Source organism: Lytechinus pictus, chromosome 3, assembly GCF_037042905.1.
Source record: "Lytechinus pictus isolate F3 Inbred chromosome 3, Lp3.0, whole genome shotgun sequence".
Lineage (NCBI taxonomy): Eukaryota > Metazoa > Echinodermata > Echinoidea > Temnopleuroida > Toxopneustidae > Lytechinus > Lytechinus pictus.
The window spans coordinates 40,916,778-40,938,334 of record NC_087247.1 but is presented as its reverse complement, the minus strand read 5'-3'; the positions used below and the strand labels follow the sequence as shown (position 1 = coordinate 40,938,334).

General features: G+C 35.2%; 2 protein-coding genes across 2 annotated transcripts; one reads left to right on the top strand and one right to left on the bottom strand.

Annotated features, from left to right (window-relative positions):
- Positions 1-5,668: 5,668 nt before the first annotated feature.
- On the bottom strand, positions 5,669-14,730 carry LOC129257228 (nicolin-1-like). The gene is made up of 7 exons (XM_054895511.2): positions 14,272-14,730; positions 13,533-13,611; positions 10,868-10,968; positions 10,452-10,565; positions 9,022-9,102; positions 7,850-7,954; positions 5,669-7,131 (listed from the first exon to the last, which is right to left on the bottom strand). Exons 1-7 carry the CDS (start codon positions 14,434-14,436, stop codon positions 7,090-7,092), a joined length of 687 nt encoding a protein of 228 aa, XP_054751486.2. The 5' UTR covers positions 14,437-14,730; the 3' UTR covers positions 5,669-7,089.
- LOC129257229 (piercer of microtubule wall 2 protein-like) lies at positions 14,679-20,855 on the top strand. Its single transcript, XM_054895512.2, has 4 exons — positions 14,679-15,187; positions 17,387-17,510; positions 17,910-18,043; positions 18,953-20,855. The coding sequence occupies exons 1-4, from the start codon at positions 15,128-15,130 to the stop codon at positions 19,019-19,021; spliced, it is 387 nt and encodes a 128-aa protein (XP_054751487.1). The 5' UTR covers positions 14,679-15,127; the 3' UTR covers positions 19,022-20,855.
- The last annotated feature ends 702 nt before the right edge of the window (positions 20,856-21,557 follow it).

Here is a 21,557-nt window from a genome sequence, read left to right as displayed (position 1 = left end):
CCAGGGAGGAGGAGGATGCATGCATGCTTTTGTTTTAGCCCCAAGAAGAAAGAACATAAAGAATTTTTAATGCATGCACCAATTTTTGTTGGATCTCCAAGGAGGAGTAATAATAATTTCTTTGGATCTCTGAGGAGGAGTAATAATTATTTCCTTGGATCTCCAAGTAGCAGCTACATTTGATTATTTGACTTGCATTCAGGAGGTATAAATTATTTGTGCTAAAAGGAAAATGTTTGGAAGTATGCAAAGAAGAACATTTTATTTGGACGATATTATGTTGATTCTACAAGTGACATGGAATATGGATATGAAAATTTATTTTGATTTGATCAATAAACTAAGTGATGGGGAAGGAGTGTTATGTACTATTGAAGAACCTATAAATAGAAGTGCAAGCTGTAATGTACATACCAATGTAATGTACATGCTCCCTAGTAATCTAAACCCCTCAAAAAAAGTTTGAAAATCTGTGTTTGACCATTAATTTCTCCCAACTCCCAATTTTACACAATGCATATTTTACATCATTCAAAAGATCATTAAATTGTCTTTAAAATGATACCATGCTTGTTATGATCATGCCATCGCGAAAAGAGCAGGATTCAAAATTGCTGGATGAGGTCTGAATTGAAATGCTGCAATACGAGCAGAGGGTCAATACGGAACATGATTCTTTTGTCTGTGTCAATAGACATGATAGAGATGATAATCCATTCAAATTACTTCTGTAGTGATGGTTCTGTGAGATAACATGGTTTGAGTCGTGGTTTGAAATACCCATGCATGTTGTTTGTTTGTTATGTGTTTGCTTGTGCAGAGGTGTGTTTGATTCCATGTAAATGTTGATGTTAAGGTGCATGAAAACAATTAAAAGAAACCGCTGAGAAACTAACTCATCAGTACTACTCATCACCACTGAAAAAAGAACAGTGACTTTCAATATTGTGTCATTTTGCAACTTTTTGAATTTCAAATTGCCCCACATTTCAAGACACTGCACCTCCTTGTGAACCATAATCATATCATGTAGGGTATCACTTTAAAGAGAGAATTAAATGCTCTATTCATTGATATTAATTACCCATTGATATTTACTAAAACCGAGGAGGAATTATCGATCAAAGTCAAAACAAACCGCTGAGAAACTCACTCATCACCACAGAAAAAAAAGAACAGTGACTTTCAATATTGTGTCATTTTGCAACTTTTGAATTTTAACCTTGCCCCACATTTCAAGGCACTGCATCTCCATGTGAACCATAATCATATCATGTAGAGTATCATTTTAAAGAGAGAATTAAATGCTCTATTCATTGATATTAATTACACATTGATATTTACTAAAGCCGAGGAGGAATTATCGATCAAAGTCAAAACAAACCGCTGAGAAACTCACTCATCACTACAGAAAAAAAAGAACAGTGACTTTCAATATTGTGTCATTTTGCAACTTTTGAATTTTAACCTTGCCCTACATTTCAAGGCACTGCATCTCCATGTGAACCATTATCATATCATGTAGGGTATAATTTTAAAGAGAATTAAATGCTCTATTCATTGATATTAATTACACATTGATATTTACTAAAATCGAGGAGGGATTATCGATCAAAGTCAGATTTCCAAACTTTTTTTGAGGAGTTTATATGCCATCCAATGACAATAGATGGATTGACCATAGAAAGAATGTCTGCTCTGAACTTCCAGAGAGCACCTCCCTAAAGTCTCAGGTAAAGCCTTCATGTTCATGTGTACTTGAGATATAACAGGATCAGCGAGGTGTCCAGGTACTCTAGCAAACATTAAAGAGGAGTCGATCTGGCACTGCACAGCGGCTGCTGGGCCCATGATCAATTGGGCAAAGCAAATTTTTGGAGTATTTCATTTCATGTCTATTTCGAACAATAAATTATGGATTTTAATTCAATTTTTTTTTTCATTTTTCATTTTCAATAGCTTACACTTGTTGACAATATAGACAAGCCCATGGCTTAGTGAATCATGGTTTGAAAACTGTATCTGTGATAATGATACAAATGTTGCATCAGTAATGACATGTGGTAGGCCAAAGTCATTGCGTTTATTATGAAAACATTTAAACCCTATAAATAAACAGGCGGCTGGTGGTAGTTAAAAAAGAGAAACCAGCCTTCCTTGCTGAAATGTCACATTTCATACATGTACCTTCACATCCATGAAATAGCCATCAATGTTGTAGTGCATTATGGATTTTTATATACGGCATAAATATATTCAATATTAATGATTCCTATCATTCTTGGCTTATCAATTGGCATAAAGTTTAGGTATATAACTTTTCTAAGAATTTTGTAATTTGTGTATAGCCCAAATTTTGATTATTTTTTATATATTCTTAAAGTGATCATTTCACTTTGTTCTGATTTAAAAAATTCTCCTTTTGGTTCCTGAAAATGGGCTAAACATTAGGCTTATAGTGTAAAAATACCATCCCAAAAGTTTCAAAGTATTATATTAACAGGATCAATTTTAAAACCTTGGAGATGTAAACCAAAGTTTGGAATAATTGGGAGTTGGTTTCAATGACTATGTGTATACAGGAAATCTGTGCACCACAACACATTAATCCTAGATGAACACAGCATGACCTACATACAGTGTGTACAAGGTATACACTGAATGTACAGTGCAGCTAATAGTGTGTGTATAGGAGATACACACAACAGAAGGCAGTCAAAATAGCCAACGGACTTTTTGAATTGGAGAAAACTGGTCATAAGCTGAACCCGTCTATTAGACGGTTCTCAAAATCAGGCTAATAAATTGCTACTTGTATCTAAATTAGAGTTTTTCATCCTATATTTTGGTCTGTTTCAGGGTTTTTGAGGACAAATACAGGCACTCATACGCACGTTTCAACTCAGTTTGAGAATTTTTTAAATCAGCTGCTCACAAAGTTAAACGATCCCTTTAATGTGGACCCAGAGGTAGATTTTCATGTTAATTGACTAAGTGTGACATGAACTGAAAGTACCATCATCTTTCATCAACTTTTCAGGAATTTTTTACTTACTTCCGCCAAAAGGGTGCCAAAATCGATACATTTTTATGCTTTAACGATCACTTGAAAGGCGTGTACTGTACATATTGACTCGGCCCTAACCAGTAATAACATGCACAGTTATTTACTATATTCATCCAGATTTAGGAAATCCTTAAGGGATATCCAAGAAAGGGGCCTGGACACACTAAAGCAGCATACAGACACAAAGTTGCCATGGAGTTACTTCAACAAGTGTGGAACCCGATTCAACAAGATACAATTGACAGCATAACATCCACACCTGGCAACCTTTCTAAAGGAGTTACAGCCAACCAGCAATGGCCATATCCATATTGCTATTGCAAAAAGGGTAAATTTGCATGAGGTCAAGCACATTACACAATCAATCATTCAAGAATCCTTTGGCACATATTTTTCTCCAGACAAAGACACTTGGTCATTTAATTGGATTCGGTATGAGATTTGTACCACAACTGGTATTTGTGTGTAACTACAACTCTTTATGTAATGGTTAGCTGATCATAGATTTGTATGGACATATTTTACTAGTGCTGTGTCATCAACGTTCAATCTCTGTGGGAAACAATATTTATGTGTATACACCTAAGATGTGAAGTAACCAACAACTCTGATATTGAAGAACATTTTATAAATTCAACAGAAGAACCTTTCTCAAGAGATATAGAATGTCACTCTTTATTACACTACATGTAGAACTTCTAAAGGATGAGGAGCCATCTCAATAAATCCCTCCTTTACTCATCAAAAATACATAATGTACAGGTCCTCATTGGAATTGTCCTGTCTGCACCCATGACACAGCAGAAGCTAGGCAGGACGGGATACTGCAGTATTCATTGTGCCTTATTTGGGAAGGTCTTCAAGATCTAGTATTAAATACGAGATGCCATCAGGTATAATGATGGAGCGCAAATGTTGGCCTTCTGGAGAATCGATATGGGCCAATTCTGGTCGGCAGGCCATAAAAACTACCTGCTAATGGGGCATAGATCATTTACAAGTTGCATCAAGCAATGAGTTATAACATAAAATGCTATCTTCAGATTAAGAAATTATTTTTGAGGTAGAGTAGGAGATAATAAATTTTGTATTGTTGTACCGGTATTTGGTAGGAGTTCCATTGAGGTTGAGTCATTTTGATTTTAAAACATAGTATTGTCAGTAGGCACGAAGTGCATTGTAAGCTTTTCTTAAATGCTTACATGAAATTATACAAATCCATGAATTCATTCAGATAACATGTATACACATTGTTTTCAATGGTCCATTTGTCACAACATATGTAAATGTGGTAGGTACAGACATATATATCACCCGGTACTGCCACTCAATGTTATTTAGGGACTGCATGACCATTACCAAAATCGCAAAAAAAGGGTCAATTTTAGGGTCGTCCGCGGACAGAACATTGCTCTAAATGCATCTTTGACCCTCATGGAAGAAACCAATCTGGATGCGTTGATGAGATTGGAAAAGTATTCTACTCTACACTTGTTCTGTGAAAGGTATACACAATCATTGCTTGAGATTAGCAAGGTCATTGCAGTGCAATCTTAATAATACTCAGTTTGAACTTACATGTAATGAGCTAAAAGTAAAATCAGATCAGGAGTCATGTTTCATTCAACTTGGTCATGAAAGCAATACCGGTAGTCTTCAGAGTCAAATTTCTAATGAGGAGATAATTCATAACAAAGTGATGTGTGTGTAGATTTAGATGTGGAAAATGATTCAACAATACCATTGGACTCTGAGAGTAATCCTGAATTTGAAGAAAGTACTGAATTGCATGGAGAAACACTCGATAGTGAAACCAATATGCAAGAAGTAGGAGTTGGAATCATTCGTCATGAATACGGTGAAAGATCTGACAAAAGCTAGTAAAAGCAATGATGCAGTGAAAGAAGCAAAGGATTTATCATCTGTTAAAAATGCCTTGTCTAATGAAAAACAGTATCAAGATGCATATGTGTTTACAATCTTTTTGAGTTTATGCTGGTGGCAAGAAAGGACAAGCACAAAAAAGGAATAAGAAAGGTCAGTTTCAGAAAACGATCAGAGTAAAGAGAACTAATTGTTCTGATGTGTCAAATATGAAAAGAAATAATGAGAAAAAGAACTTGGTAAAAGATGAGGCACTGGTTAATGGTAAAGGCCATGTTCCTATGTATGCAAATGTTGATGAATTTATTAAAATAGACAAAGGTAAAAAAAAGAGATGTAGTTACAGCAATCAAACATACCTCTGGAAGAAATGTGACATCTGATAGAAAGCATTATTACAAACCAATTAGCAACTAAATTTGACCCTAAATCAATTAAGCAGACCAATTAGAATAACAAATAATCACCCTTTTATGAATTTCATCTCCCATGGACTTTGTACATGTACATGAAGTAAAAAAAAAATTCAGCATGGCATTGTCTCATAAAAAGTCATGTGTTGTGATGCTATAACCCTAACGTCGCGAATTTGGTCTCAAAGGTTGCACGAGGCTTCAAAGAAAAAAGTAATGAAATTCTGCGGCGCTATCTTTTCTTGTTCCGGAAAATATCGCACAAAACGTTGAGGGGGGCATCATGCCCCCCCCCCCCCCCCCGGTCTTTTTAGGGTTAAGAGATTTAAGAGAGAGAGATTAGGAAGTTGAGTAAAAAGTGAATACAAACATCTGTTGCAACTGAGTAAAATCAGAGGACATTATGCAATGACTTACATTCCTAGTAAATATAGAAACACTAGACCAATGATATTAATGACAATGTATTGCAATTTTAATTTGGTACATCAAATTCCTTTCTTCTTAATTTCTTCTTTCCCTTCAAGGCCAAATTGTGGTTTTGGGGCACCACACGCTGATTGTATGCTGACATGAGTGCAAAGTGAATGGAGTTGGAAATGGGGAACCGGTGCATGTGACTGAACAAAAAGCCCTGATTTACAAATGAATGGTCGTCCCCAATTTCATGATAATGCCCCTTTTATCAAGAAAGACAGGATTGAAAAAAATATAACTCAATCTTCTGAATTGAATTCTAAAAAAATAAAATGATCATGCAACCCATTGAAATAACACAGGTGAAGAAGGATTAAAGGTGGATAAGTCAAACTATGATTCAACTTACAGTTAAGCTTCAATGACTTAAAGGGATGGTCCGGGCTAAAAATATTTATATCTCAATAAATACCGGTAGAGTAAAATTCATATTACTTAAAAGATATTACTTAAATTGCCTTTATCTCTATATTCTGCATTTTACTTTCACTAACAAAAATCAAGCCAAAATTCTTAATCAAAATCATTAAGAAATCAATTTGATTTCAAAAACTAAATGTTACTGAAAGCACTGCATAATATTTCTGAGTAACCGAAGAAAAATAATCTCAAAAAGTGTAACCATAATACAGAAAATATCTTATTACAGCCACGAAATAAAGTTCATTTTTGTGACACATTGAATAGAATGTATAGCATAGAATACTAGCTAGGGTGGGGTATTATAAAGTTCAACTTTATGAAAGTTGGGTGATAAATCAGGTTGACTGCAAATCATTTGAATTCCTATCAGGCCAAGATGAATTCAAATTCTTTTATATAAGGATGATCATTATAATAACAAGTATTTAAATGTGAAATTTGTTATTTTTCAAGATTTGATTTTAATACATAATAATAGAAGGCTCCTCCTGTTATCTTAAAATACTACACTAAAAATGAGGCATCTTATTTAACAGCTTTATGAATCAGCCTTGAGCCATGACTATCTGGTCACATAAGTGTACAATTCTCTACATCAGATTAGTGCAAGGTGCACTGCCTTCATTGCACTAAGTACCAAACAGAAACTTCTATTGCCTGACCGAACAAACTGAAATCTTCTGCAGGCTACATCTGATAATCACCTTCAAGGTTTTCAAGATATACCTCATTATGCTGAGTGGTCTTTACACCCATGCTTCTGTTCATCATCTTGGCTCTAGTAATCTCTCCCTTGATCATCATTGTCATACTGAGAAGGGTGCTTCAGGTATAGGACAAGAGATTGACTTCATAGCTACCATCAACCTTGATGACAATACAGATACAAAGAGATAAACATCAGTAAGTCTCCCCCTTGTCTTGTATACAAGACTTTGACATTTAACACACATCTCATCATTATATACGATTTTCATGGATTTTATCAGCTTTTTGGAATGTCCTATTAGCCCAGTGCTCCTTTGGGGAGCTTCAGATTTGTGACAAAACGTCTGTGACAATTTTATTTGAAGAAAAAAAATGTTATGAACATTTTCGGGAGTGTCTGCTCTGTGCAAGCACATAGCATCGTTGTGAAATGAAAGTGTCACAGAAGTAACATATGATCTCATAACTATGCATTTTATTTACATCTAACACCATTTTGCCAATCAGGTCTCCCTCGCAAACTGACAGGCCTGAATTCACAAAGGTGGCTTTGAATCTGTGATCTGGGGCCCGTTGCATTAAAGAAAGACTTGTTTTGCATATTCATGCATTAATCACGCTTAATGCAATGCGTATAATGAGAAAGCATTAAATAATAAAGTTGTGCTATTGTCATTGAGTGCTAAATTAATTTTTGGTTTTGAGGTTACTGCGTTTAAGTCAACTGTAAATGTAAATTAATGAGTAGTAGGCTCATTCATGTTGTAACTTTTGAAACAAGCATAGAATCTACATAATCCATGGTTTCAGACCACCGATTTATCAACACCATCTTTGCGAGTTGAGGCCAACATTCACTGAATGATAACAGACTTACATCAAATCTTCCTAGGGCACTCTCTGTCTGCTGCTCCTGTACCTTAGCTGTCAGAGCCCAAAGCCTCTGTACTCCTGCTGCAATCTCATCAACGGGCAATAAACTCTATTCAAGACAATAAGTTAAAATCAATTAAAACAAATATCATTTTCAATATTATTGGATTGCAGTTCAATGTAACAGCAGTGTTGATTTGAAAACAACTACCTGTACAATGAATAATCTTTAAATGAGAGACAAAAAATACAACAGACACTCATTTGACAGTTGAATCCAAAGTTCATTGACCTCAAATGACTTTTGCATAGTGACCTGTCACCTGGAATTAAATTTGTCCTCATGACCATTATATAAAAGTTTTATGGGATAAAGACTTATACTTGCAAAATTAACTTTAAAAATCACAATCTGTTGGTAAAAAGGGGAAGAATATACGCACAACTACTGATACATTCTTGAGAGAACAAGATACTTCTTCAGGTTTTAAAACAGTGAATTTCCAGTAACACTCATCAAATTATGAATTGTGCATTCAGATTCCTATTAAGAATTTTAATGTACATAGATCTGATTCCCGCTTTGGCTGGTGGAAATAAGATTAACTGAAATTAACTACCTTAGAACATGCCACCAATCATGTCTTGTTAAGTCAGCATCAAATATAGACAGCTTTACGAAACACCATCCTGTCTATTCCATTCGGTGGATTCACAATATGTTGCGGCATCTATCGGATGCAGCAAACAGGCCTAATTTCTAATATCTAACCTTGGGGCTGACATTGCACGCAGGCGCAGGCAGCGCATAGTGCTTGTGTACTATAATGTGACTGTGATGCTTAAAAATGAAAACTATATTGCAAGAATTCACTAAAAAACAGTTTAAATTTCGCACAGAAATACGCGGGCAAATTTCTCTCCCACCTCATGGACCAGAGTAAATGGGATATCCAGTCGAGCCGTGTCGGCAAGCACTGAATAATCACATGCATGCATGCATTTTAGTACTGGCTCGCGCAAAAGATGTCGACTTTTTCCGATGAGGCATTGCAAATTTCGGTCTGTCTGCTGCTACCGTATTGTGAATCCACCGCATTGTCTTTTCATGGGACTGAAGGTAAATATTAAAGGTGTTTCTTTGAATGACAAATAAAAAAAGATAAAAATCATTACCTTTGAGCCAGGTCGAGGTGACTGAGCCAATTTATACTGATGCTTTTCCAACCATTCTACCATTGGAGGAACAGTCACTCTCTGAAAAAAATTAATCAAAGTGTACTAAAATAAGCATGTTATTGGAACATAATTGAGACAGATACAAAGAATTCATGTCACTGTACTTTTTATTTCTCATGGGGGATATGAAGGACAGTCATTAAATCTACAGAACGGACATAAAATAAGTTATTCAGAGAAGATGAAAGAAGTTATGTAGATAGTTAATATCCCTTGTAATACAAAGGAAAAAATTAAGTTGATATCCCTTATGATACATTTAGTAAAATGAATTTGAGCCATCAATGGCTTGTCATATGATTATTCCAGCACAGAAACCTATTAACAATTAATCATAAATGTCAATCACTATTTAGAAAACAAAAGGTCCATTTGGCTTCAGATTTTTGAAACTAAAAACGCCACTCCCAATGTATATCAAGTTCATTGAGAAGGCACAATAGCTCAGCCGGTAGAGCGGGGGTTTTGGAATCAAATGACTCGGGTTCGATTCCCACTTGGTGCGCTAGTGCCCTTTGATAAGGCAATAATCCTCATTACAATGTCCCTTGGAGAGGACCTTAACCCTAATACGACAGGGGGGGCATGATGGCCCCCCTCGACGCTTCGCGCAATATTTCTGAAATGCAAAAAAGATAACGCCGAAATATTGTATAACTTTTTTCTTTGAAGTCTCGTGCATATTTTGAGACCAAATTTACCACATACGTCATGTGACTTTTTACAAGACAATGTCACACCGAAAATGGCTCATTATTATACTTTGTGTACAAAGTCTATGAGAGATGAAATTCATAAAAGGGTGATCATTTTTCGTTCTTATTGGTCTGCTTAATCAATTTAGGGTTTAATCTAGTTGTTAAATGGTCTATAATAATTTCCATTGAAAAACAAAAGATGAAAAACAAAGAAATACATAAGAAATTCTAAAAACAAAGAAATACATAAAGCAATTTTTCTTTGTGGAAACCTTTAAATTAGATTACAAAGATGACATCTGCAAAAAAGAAGAAATTGGGTGTTAAATATGCAAATGTTTTTCATGAATTAATTTGCATATTTTATTCATAATAAATAAAAAATAATTATTTGTAGAATTTTTTTTAATACTACCTAACCTTGTAGTTTATGTGGTAAAAATGGCGCCTGTCAAATTTCAGCGCGATCACGCAAATGGCGGCCGAGATCAGAAGGGGGGCCATGACCCCCCCCCCCCCTAGTCCTCAATACATCCAAAATAGCCTAGTCCTTTTAGAGTTAAGCCGATGGTCCTCTGGTTGCTTGCTTACAAGCATTCATGCTTTCTTAGCAATTAGGTAAAAAAAAAATCAACACTATTATAAATTCAAATCAAGTTTGATTCCCACCTCTTCATTATATTCTGTGATTACCACATTGTCGACCCCGAAGATGGCCCAGACCGAAGACGGCTGCTGCAGGATCAGACGAAGTGCAGTAACCTTGTCAGGTGAAACCAGCATCTTGATACAATTACAAAATACAAATTTGATAAATTTGCATAAAAAATGCACAGACTGCATCCATCTCTTCAAGGCATTGTGCTTTGACATATGATTCCATCAGACAAATTATGGCATTATGAGTATCAGTAATCACTGACGGTCTGACCTTTCAAAATTGAGAGTTATTGGATTGAATTCTAGTCTTGCTCATTGTTACATTACCTTCTTAGATATCAAGATAAAGTGTAACAGCACAAATACTAAAGAGTGATTCTGAATACAATGATACAATTTAATACTGGCTGATTTGCAGTGCTCACCTGATCTCTTGTAAATGTGAAGTAATCCTGAGAAGAGATATCACAATGTACATCAGGCATCAGCTGGGTTGGTTTGATACATGTTAACCATTTACACCCACCTTCAAAGCAATGAAAAAAGGAAAATAAGTACAGCAACTCTACCTAAGGTTGTGGTGGTAGTAAATAATAGTGCACCTCAGATTAAAAAGAAGTATGCTCACGATGGAAAAACTGGGTCCACATTTATCACAGGAATTCTTTAAATTTTGGGGGTGGTTGACTATAGCCTCCCTTATGGTATCTGGGAGTTTATTCCATCGGGGCATTGTTCTTGGATATAGAGACTGCTGGTAGCATCTCTTAATTGCCCTTATAAGATTGTAAAAAAAATTATTTGAAGAGTGTCTTGTTGTTGGTTTACTATGGACCATCTTGATTCTAAAGAGATGATACTGGGAATTATCTCAAGTATCCTTTGAGATGATAAGAAGGCGGGCTTTGGTACTAACTTTTGAAACTACTACTAAGTACTAATACAAGCCTTGCACTTGTAGCCTTTGTAGTTCCTGTAATGGTTTCACTGTATTTGCCTAACTGATTTTGAATTCTCAAGCCCAAGTTTAACAGTAGTGCTTTACAGTCCATTCCAAGTTTAATTACATGTAGGAAACACAACACGCTGATCATGCTGACGGAGGTGTTTCACTTATGCTTTAAAAAATGCATTCTTGTTTCCAATACTATTTCATAATGAAGTTACTCAATCAAGTTAATTAAAGACCCAGACCGAAGCTAAAAGTACAATTGATAAATGGGAAATATGTAAGGTACATCAGTATACGGTAAGTTTTATGCATATTCACCGCTTGACAGCTGAGTATTTTGCTTAAGAAAAAATAAAATTAACAGGTTTCACGGAGGATTTTGGACAAAAGGATTTCAATTGCCTTTCTCCAGCCTCAGGATCCGTGTTGTGTTAAAAGCGTTGTGATTCCATAGGCTTGTACACTGAAAAAGCGGGTTATTTTTCTGCTTTTCAGATGGACGATTCAATTTTTTTTTCTTTGCAGAAAAAAATGACAATCATTCATTGCTCAAATGGATGGAAACCTATAACTCTTCACTAGAAGTTTTGTGATTTCTTTTCTTAGCTCTTATTGGGCCTAAATTACTATGTCAGGAAAGCTTGTTACACTTAATCTGAATGCAGATAAAATTCGAAAGCTGTGCCAAATAAGCAGGAAATTAAAAAAAGTGAAAACTAGTCAAAAGCTGTAGATTTCATCAAGTCAAGCTTGCAGGAAAAGATATTTATGATATCTCTATGTGACAGAAGTGAAGAAAATAAAATGTGTATTCTGAAAGTTTTTTCTGTGTACAACTGGAATTACACCGATTTTTACACATGACGTCACGGTCTCGAGGCCGGTGAAAGCATTTAAATACAAGAAAGTCTACTTTCGAAGCCCGATATTGGAGCTATTTTTAAGCAAAATACGGTACTCAGCTGTCAAGCAGCGAAAATGCATAAAGCTTGCATTCCTGTATTAAAGGAAAATGAAACCTTTGGAACAAGATAGCTTGTGTAAAAATCAGAAAAATCAAAGAAAAAGATCAACAAAAGTTTGAGAAAAATTGAATGAATAATATAGGAAAGTTATGATCATTTGAACTTTAGATCATTATTGTAATGTAGTTCGTCCTATTGGCAATGCAACAAAGATGTGTGATGTCACATGTGAACAACTTTCCCTATTAGTTTTGTATACATTTCAATTAAACTGCCTCTTTTATCACATACATCAGTAGATCATGTATTCTTTCTATATATAGAAGGGCATGTAATGTAAATTTCCAAAGAATACATATGGATAAAGAGTTTGTATCACCATAAGAGTAAAAAGAGACACTTTGGGGGTATTTTTTAGTCCATCAAAGGGAAAGTTGTTCACATGTGACATCACACATCTTTGTCACATTGCCAACAGAGGGATTTCCATGCCATTAGTAATCGCAATATGCTAATAACTTTCTCATTATTTGTCAATTTTTTCTCAAACTTTCTCAGATCTTATTCTTTGATTATTCTCTTTCCACACAAACCTACTTGTTCCAAAGGTTTCATTCCCCTTTAAGTACTTTATTAGCTTTTGATTGGTATATGATTTGTCAATTTCATTTTAGGTCCAGTCAGAGTCTTGGTCTTTAAGTAATAGAAGTTCATTTCCACTGATAATGTTTGCTCTCACAATTTGTGATACACTTGTATTGACCAATTAATTTTGTTCTATAGAACTTAAAAATATGAAACAAGATAGTTCTGAACTTCTGATAATTTAATATTTGATTTTGGAATTAATTCAGTTGTAAGGTATACTATTAATAGAAGAGAATAGATAAATAGTCTTTTTGACATAAAACATTTTTCTGGGGCATAGATATTTCTTTCACATGTATTTTCCTTGAAATTAAAAAAAAAATTATCTTGCCATAAGGAAACTGATCAATATTGTGTATAAAAATAGAAATATAATTATAATAGATGATACTAAACAGGGACAAGCAGGGGAAAACTCTCTTCAGATAATTCTTTTCACAAGTTGATCAGGGCATTCTTACAATAAATTCTGTACAAAATTGTAGTTATCTCAGTACAGTCCAAAAATAGTAGGCCCACAAGTACCTTGGTTATCATCTTTATTCCGCCTTAGTTTCATTGACATGAACCCAGTGTAGTTATTCTTGAATGTGATATCTCCAATCTAATTGAAAGAAAAAAAAGTAATAAAATAAGTAATGCGAGGGTGAATTAAATCACAACATAAGGTAGGAATACTAGGATGGGGGGTCGGGTGTCCGGACACTATCTTTTTGAAGCCTTCTTTTTTGTCTTTGGATTACACTAAAAATATGAATTCAATACTTGTATTCATCTTCTATTTTGTTCTTTATAGTATTTCCTAACATTTTGTACTAAAAATTGATGAAGCTTCGCTTGTAAATTTTTTCAAATGACTTTCTAAAATTGATCGTCCAGACACACAACAACTCGGTATATATTTCATATTTTGAACACAGGGAGGCTATAGGCATTGGTTTCTGACAAAATTTTCTGCCTCTATTTTCTAACTCTACTCAATTCTTAGAGTTAGAGACGATCCATCACTCAATATTTTCAAGTTCGTATTGCAACTGAAGTTAGACCTAACTTTATCGTTAGTATGGTTTTGAGACAAAAGAATTTGGAATTCCTTAGGCTTAGACCTTACATTTATTTTTCAAAGGCAAAGCTTGTTTTACTTTTATAGTTCAGGAAGTACAATCTTCAGGATTGAAGGAAGCAGACTAGACATCTACACATAAAAAGTCAGAAGGAGGAGAATAAGACAGTTTAACTTGGAGTAGGATATTATTAAACTTACATCGACAAATTCAAAGTTGGGAAAGGTTATATCCACAACAGACACACCACAAGCACAAAAACTTGGGCCTAGTTTGTCTTTACCGTCCGAAGTCTTGGCATATAAATCAACAGGCTTTTTCAAGGTGCAACTGAGCACATTTCCCTTTTTGTATTTTAAAGACATCGCTTATAAAAGTCTGTAGATCTAGGCCTATATTGTTCACGAAGATTGTTTGCGAAAGTCGTGATGATCCACAATCCTGTACTTAGCTAGATTCCGCCCGGAAGGCTTGGCGGGCAAAACGTTACCATACCGTTATTACATAGAGCACTGTAACCGTCTATGGTAGCAGCATGCAATTACCGCATTTATTTGTAATTGTCTATGCATATGCTAGCTGCATGCATGCGCTATGCGCTAGCTATATGCATAACATGCTCAGCGCTCGCGCGCAGTTGGCGCTCGCTCGCTTTATCTGGCTTTAACGTACGACACAATTTGGATAAGCATAGCGCAGAATCATAGCAGCGCGCGAAATTCCGTGCCAATATACCGTACGTTGCGATTGAGTTCAGTTACTATGTGCGCTAGAGATGGCTCCGCTTGTTTTAGTTGGTGTCCTAGCAACGTGCATCGACATGCCGTGTTGTTTTGTTTACATGTACTGTGTGTTGCCTCAGCTAGCTCATAATTGTCAGTGACAGCTCGACAGCATCATTCGATGTTCGGCCCTAGCCCTGCTACATACTGAGCCTGGACAACACAACCAGACGCCATTTTCAATTGTTTATCAGTGGACCAGAAATCATAAATTTATTAACAGTGATTAATAATATTAAGGGCAGTGTGAAACTGAAATATTCCTCAATTCAAAATGGAGCGAGCTGGAACTGACACTCATCATCATGACCATTCCCGTCATCATCATGAACAGGTAACGTGAAAAAGAAAATGAGTAGGCCTAGGCCTAGGTTAGGAGTAGGACCTAATTGAGTTAAGGCCTAACGAGTAATGTCACATTCAATTTCAAGAATCATTGACATTGGCCGTGTTGGCCCGAATTCATATTGTGGTTTAGATCTATGCAGATTTCCAGTAAATTACGCTTATTTTACCGCGTATATTAAAAAATGTCCAAGGCAATAGGCCTAGGCCCTAATGATGATGTGCACTTTTGACTTTTTGTCCCAGACCAGTCCAGTGAGAGTGTGTCAAATTGACACTTGTTGCCGGCGTGGACTGTTGAAGTGTTATAATATGTTATTATGTTAATAATAAATTAATATCCACGCTATTTTATTCATGAGTCCACCGCTCTGAATTAATGAGTCCACTTTTCAGTGGATTCATGAATAAAATAGCGCATCTGCATCTACCGTGGTAACACTAACAGGCATCAGTTAGGCGCACTGACAAAAGCGTGCATCACTCATCAGCATTCACTCACACGTATTGCGAGGTTAGTATTAGTATGGCAGTGAGTCCAAACTTCGCGCGTGTCCATACTTCGCGGACGGTCATTATCTAAAAAACTAGCCAATATCCTTAAAATCTGACATCATCAACGTGAAAAGCGACCTAAAATTACCCTTTGGTGTAAGTTTCTTTAGGATGAGTTCAGTATTCATGAAAATATTGGCCAAAGATCGGCAAATTTGTCACCGATAGCGCCCGTTTTGAAGAAATCTGATATTCTCAACAGTCATCACGATATCACCATTTTGCAAGCAGAAATCATAAAAAATGTGAGATAAATGTGGTACTAACTGATTCTATAGCATTTTGCCATCAATCCGATATAAATATTTCACTTTTTGAGCTCGAGTTTTTGTTTAAATGTCCACAAAAACTTTGGTCCGCGAAGTTAGGTCACACTTTTTCTGAACGGTTTTCCAGCACATCGCGCATTCGCCAATCGGAATAGAATTTTGAGATCGCGATACCGGCGAATCCCCTTGACCTACTTTACATTTTCGTCCATGATTTTATAGTTTATGATCTTGTCGTCAATGTGGTAACTATTTCTTGAATTGGTTTTGTATAAATTATGAATATTTTGTGAAAAAAATTAAGCATGATGAATATTTTTGAAAAGTGCGCGAAGTTTGGACACCCCATCATATACTAACCTCGCACCATATGAACCGCGTTTGGCAGTGGATTTCTAACTAGTGGGTCGCGCGTGCTGCAATCCCACTTCTGGTGTCCACAACACAACTTGTATGGCTTGATTCTTTTTGTGCGCGGCGGCATGTAATGAACCCTTGATTGATCAGCATTGGAATTTTTTATACACGCCCCCAATAAGCGCTAAATTAGGGGTTTAAGCGTAATTTATACAGGAAATCTGCATAAACCATGTTGGATTCAACCATGGGTTTTGAAAACCACCTTTGTGAATTCGGGTCATTCAGGTCTAACGTAGACAGGAATAACAGTCGTTTCTGGGGATTTATTTAACAATTTCTGACATTTTACTATCATGGTGAGTGGGCCAACGCAGTTCAGCGGAACAACCAAAATACAGAGACTGAAGCTTTTGGTCTATTCTAACGTTAGGCCAAGGCCTACCTACCTCAAGTGATGTTCGTGTAGTCTAGGCTCCACTCCATTTCACTACCGCTACACTACGCAACAAAAGTTCTTTTAGCGCTTTGGCGGCTCAGCTGCAATCAAAGTGCATTTTAGTATTTGCACATAGTATTAGTTACTATCACTTTTTATGATATCAGCTTGCAAAATGATGATATCGTGTTGCTTGTTGAGAAGTTCAGATTTTTTCAGAACTGGTGCTAATGGTGAGTTTGATGACAAATCTGCCGATCTTTTGTCAATATTTTCATGAATACCGTACTGAACTCATCCTAATTTCTAAAGAAACTTATGCTAAAGGGAAATTTTAGGTCGCTTTTCATTTTGATGATATCAGATTTTAAAGATATTGAATATTTTTTTATAATTATAATGACTGTCTGCAAAGTTTTGACTCATTGCATGCCATCAATAATAGACCTCCAAGTCAGATTTAAACTCTTGACGTTAATACAAGTTTAGAATAGAAGCTCTAGGGCCAGGCATGACCATGCAAACCTAACTTTACACTTACAGAATATTCTAAATTTCTTTCCAACAGATGGATACAGACAGGACAGGACGTGATCAGGTACTTGCCACAACTACTCTTGAGAAGACAAGTGGAGCCAAAACATCAGACTTCTATAGAACAGAAAAACTTCCACACAGATTTGAAAATCCTGGTAAGTGGCAGGAATAAAACCTCAATGTTTTTTTCTTCTTTTTAGATAGTTTTCAAATATTTTAGAAGTAGAATGATCAGTTGTTGTTGATATTAAAACAGTATTTTTTCTTTTCATGAAATAATTCTTTGCTTGTTTTTCACCCTTAACTTTTAAACAACTAGTTTTAAATCTATAGAATTGAATAGGCCTATAGACCTCCTGTTATTAATATATTCATCTATTAAACAAATCTTTCACGCTGTAAAAGCAAACAATGTTCTTGACCAATTGAATGATTGTTCGAGACAATTCTGCAATGTAACTTGAGAAAACCCATTTCATTATTTTTAGTGGAAAAAACAAAATCATATTTTGTATTCAAAAGTAATAATTTATTGTCTCTATTCTTCCTGACAGAGGTATTTGAAGGATATAATCACAAACCCCAGAACCTTCTTTATCGTACTACAAGCATGGGATATGGCAGTATACCTCCCACTGTTGACACAGTACCCACTTGTTTCCGTGCACGTACTAATAAATTCTCAGAGGTAAGCATCATGTTTATAACATCAATATGTCTTGTTCAGAAAGATAAAGCGAGAGGCAAATCGCCCAACTTTAAAAAAAATATTTTTAAGAATATATTAAAATAATACTTAGTGCATGCAAAAAAAATCTTTTAACATACTAAATTCATGTGTTTGTCCAATCAACCATAGACCAAAAAAACATTTATCAATTGGTCAGTTTATTGAAGCCAGGCCACCCTAAAAATTCTTCTGTCTTTGCAATGTATGTTTGTATTGCCTTATACATGTATGTGCACAAAATATGTCTGAATTTTGTCAAACCATGTATGAACTAGCCTACACTGTATCTTTTTTAAGCCAATCAGGATTAAGTAAAGTTTTCATTCGTCCAATTTCTGCAGCTCAATTCAAGATATGTTTGAAAAAAATGCCAATTAAAGAATGGTGTAAAATCAGTTTTGTGTCTGTCAGGTTGTGTGACTAGTGTACATGTTATTTACCTTCATTTCTGCAAATGATTTGGACCTTTCTACACTAGTTAATTTAGAATTTTGTTATGTTTATTCATTTGGCTTGTGATTCTTGATCTGCAATTCATTTTTATTGTATTACATGTACTACCTTCACATCAAATACAGTACATTTTTAAATTTGAAATTTAATTTTTTTTTTTTAATGTCTTAATTATATTTTATTTAAGTAAGAAGTGTCCATGTGGAAGAGAAAAAAAAAAGGTTAAGCTAAACCAATATATTGTAAGTACTTTTATTTTTGTCAGTACCAAATTATTTTGGTGCTGCTGCTGTCAAAGCCCTTGACCTCCCTTGTTTAGTGAACTTAACTGTTTTAACCGCGAATGTGAATTAGGTTTAGATATATGGCTTTAATATCATTCTCTACTCATTTGTCTTTATTTTGTCATTGCAGCATCTAGGTAAATGTGGCATGTACCGCAATGAAGGATTGAATACAAGCATGGAATCAAGCGGAGTGTGATGATCAACTGAATATTCCAGCTTGTCGATAGCAACATTCTGACATTGAAATGAATCTTAACTCAGCCAAAGTAGAAAGGACAATGCTACAAGGTTATCTTTGTGAACTCAACAAAAATGAAGTGTCATTTTTTTCTCCATAATTTGTGAATCAAATATTCAGCAAGGTCCATGGTTCAACCCTTCTTCAAGATGAATTTGATAATTCATGTGCTGTAGAAGATTACAAGTTGTATGCAATATGCTATGTACATATCTTGTAAATAGAGAAAAGATGTTCTACTGTACTCTTCTGCAAAGTGAAATGTTTGAAGAACCGGCATATCCAACAGGTCATATTATGCTTATTCTGTTAACATACTTGAAAGAGGCTCACAAAGTGTTTGTTTCAGTACAAATGAAAGCCAAAGATGCACTATGATACGCCCTGCCTTGGTTAAATGTACATGCAGGTTTTTTTTTTAAACACTTCATTGTTTGAAGATCAAGTTTATCATGCTTTTACCATTTTCATTAATGAATTACCTTATAACTGAGAAAGACATTGCCTACTGATTCCTTGTCCCATTTGTTGATGGTTCAATCCAAGACACTTGATATGAATAATTAGTAAAGTAGTACAGTACTGCCGTACATGAAGTATCAATAGTCAAAGCTACTGAAAATTGGAAATTTTGATTTGACATGGGCATAAAACTAATTGTGGCAAAGAAATTATATAAAAGTTTTATCTGAATGTAGAATATCTTGTTTCAGCCTTTAAAAAAATGTCAAATGGCCTCTAAATACACTGACTAGGTTGTGTTCAAACTTGTCAACTGAAAACGTCGGATAGAGCCTTGTTAAATTTTGTAAGGATTCGGGAATCAGATATTGATAACAACTTTATATGAAGTGAAGCCCTATTACCTCCGTTTTGAAGATACATACAGTGTATATTGATGTATGAACACCCTAACTGTACACAATATAAATCATACAATTCAGACAGTTACCCGGTATTTTAAAGTCAGGAAATTTGAAAATACCCATTTCCAAAAGCAAAATCAGGAAATTTGACATAATCTTTTTTCCAGGAGCAAAACGTCAAAGTATTTATCAGTTCTAATAAGTTATGGAATTTGTTTTTTATTCTACATTGTGGAAGAACATTTACTTTTTTTTTTCATTCATTAGCATCCTTGAGCTGACCCTATATAAACATTGCATGGGACATTGAAATTGGTTAATCAGTTAGATTGCACTTGGCAAATGGTCAAGTCCTAGAAAAGTGTTGGACCGCAGTCCTTTTTGGCAATTTGGCCTTGTAGTCTAAAAAGTCAAGAAATTTTAGATATGTTAAAATATATGAAACTTGCATGTACAGGATATGATACGATTCACCCCAAACAACATAGTTTACACACCTACATGTATTTGGGGATACCGATATACATATATTGGAAAGTGATGTGATTAAACGTTTTTGTTAACTATCTTTTTTAAATGTATTTAATGTACTGTCCTAATAACATAAAAACAAGGGATACTGAATGTAACACAAATATTACTGAAAAAGTTCATCCGATTGGCATGTAGACATGAGAAAACATTCTTTTTTTTCCACAATCACGAAAATTTACCTTTTGGGGGTAAGCTTTTGCTTGCTAGGAAAGCTTGCCAGGCGAGGGCCTGACGAAGCTAGCAGCCTACATGTAGCAAGCAAAAGCTTACCAAAACGGGTTACGTCTCATGATTGGAAAAAAGAATGTTTTCTCATCATAACAAATATTATTCGTGAAGTATTATTTATTGTGTCACAAATCTTTGAATAAATACTCATTTTTACATGTAAATTGATATCGTATAGTTTGCAATTTTTCAGTAAAGGTTTTGTGGTTTTAAATGTTCTGTTCTTTCTTAGTGTCATTAACCTTCAAGATCCCAAAGAAGATTTTTATATGTGAAAACTAGTAAATGGGACCAACCTCCCCCCCCCCCCCATTTTTCCAGGTTACATACTAACATTATTTTAATTCAATACATAATTGTTATCAGGATAGTGTAATAACTGGAAAGACAAATAAGGATTTGGAGGGGGAGGAGCAACAGATTCTTTAACCCCTGGACCCCATAACACAAAGGTTAGCAATTAATCACTAAATCGAATTGCCTATCGATGTCATCGTAGCATGCAAAATTTGCTCAGTAGACTGACAGGGAAGCAATCAGAATTGCTCTTTCAATTGGTAATTGCTAACCTTTGTGTTACAGGGCCCTGATCATTGCATTTATTTAGTGGTAGCTCCCATGGGAAACACCATTTTCACCAGGGTTATTCATTATACATGAACAAAAATGTGCATGAACTTGATGGTGATATAGTGATATCTGCTACCATCTCAATCATGAGAAAAAATTAAGGGAGTGGGGGAGTGAGAAACAGGCTCAATATGACACTTGAACAAATTACCCCAAACCTTGGTAGAATTGGTATGTGATTTTGACTTTGTACCGCAATCCGGACACAAACACATAAAAAAAAGCAAATCAATTGA

Bases quoted from the DNA above. Each gene is read 5' to 3' on its own strand.
- LOC129257228 (XM_054895511.2), bottom strand. From the start codon at position 14,436: ATGTCTTTAAAATACAAAAAGGGAAATGTGCTCAGTTGCACCTTGAAA. The intron at 10,969-13,532 runs GTACTTGTGGGC...ATTGCTTTGAAG, and splicing joins GAATAAAGATGATAACCAAG to GTGGGTGTAAATGGTTAACA. The intron at 7,955-9,021 runs GTAATGATTTTT...TGTCTTGAATAG, and splicing joins CACCTCGACCTGGCTCAAAG to AGTTTATTGCCCGTTGATGA.
- LOC129257229 (XM_054895512.2), top strand. From the start codon at position 15,128: ATGGAGCGAGCTGGAACTGACACTCATCATCATGACCATTCCCGTCAT. The intron at 15,188-17,386 runs GTAACGTGAAAA...TCTTTCCAACAG, and splicing joins CCCGTCATCATCATGAACAG to ATGGATACAGACAGGACAGG. The intron at 18,044-18,952 runs GTAAGCATCATG...TTGTCATTGCAG, and splicing joins GTACTAATAAATTCTCAGAG to CATCTAGGTAAATGTGGCAT.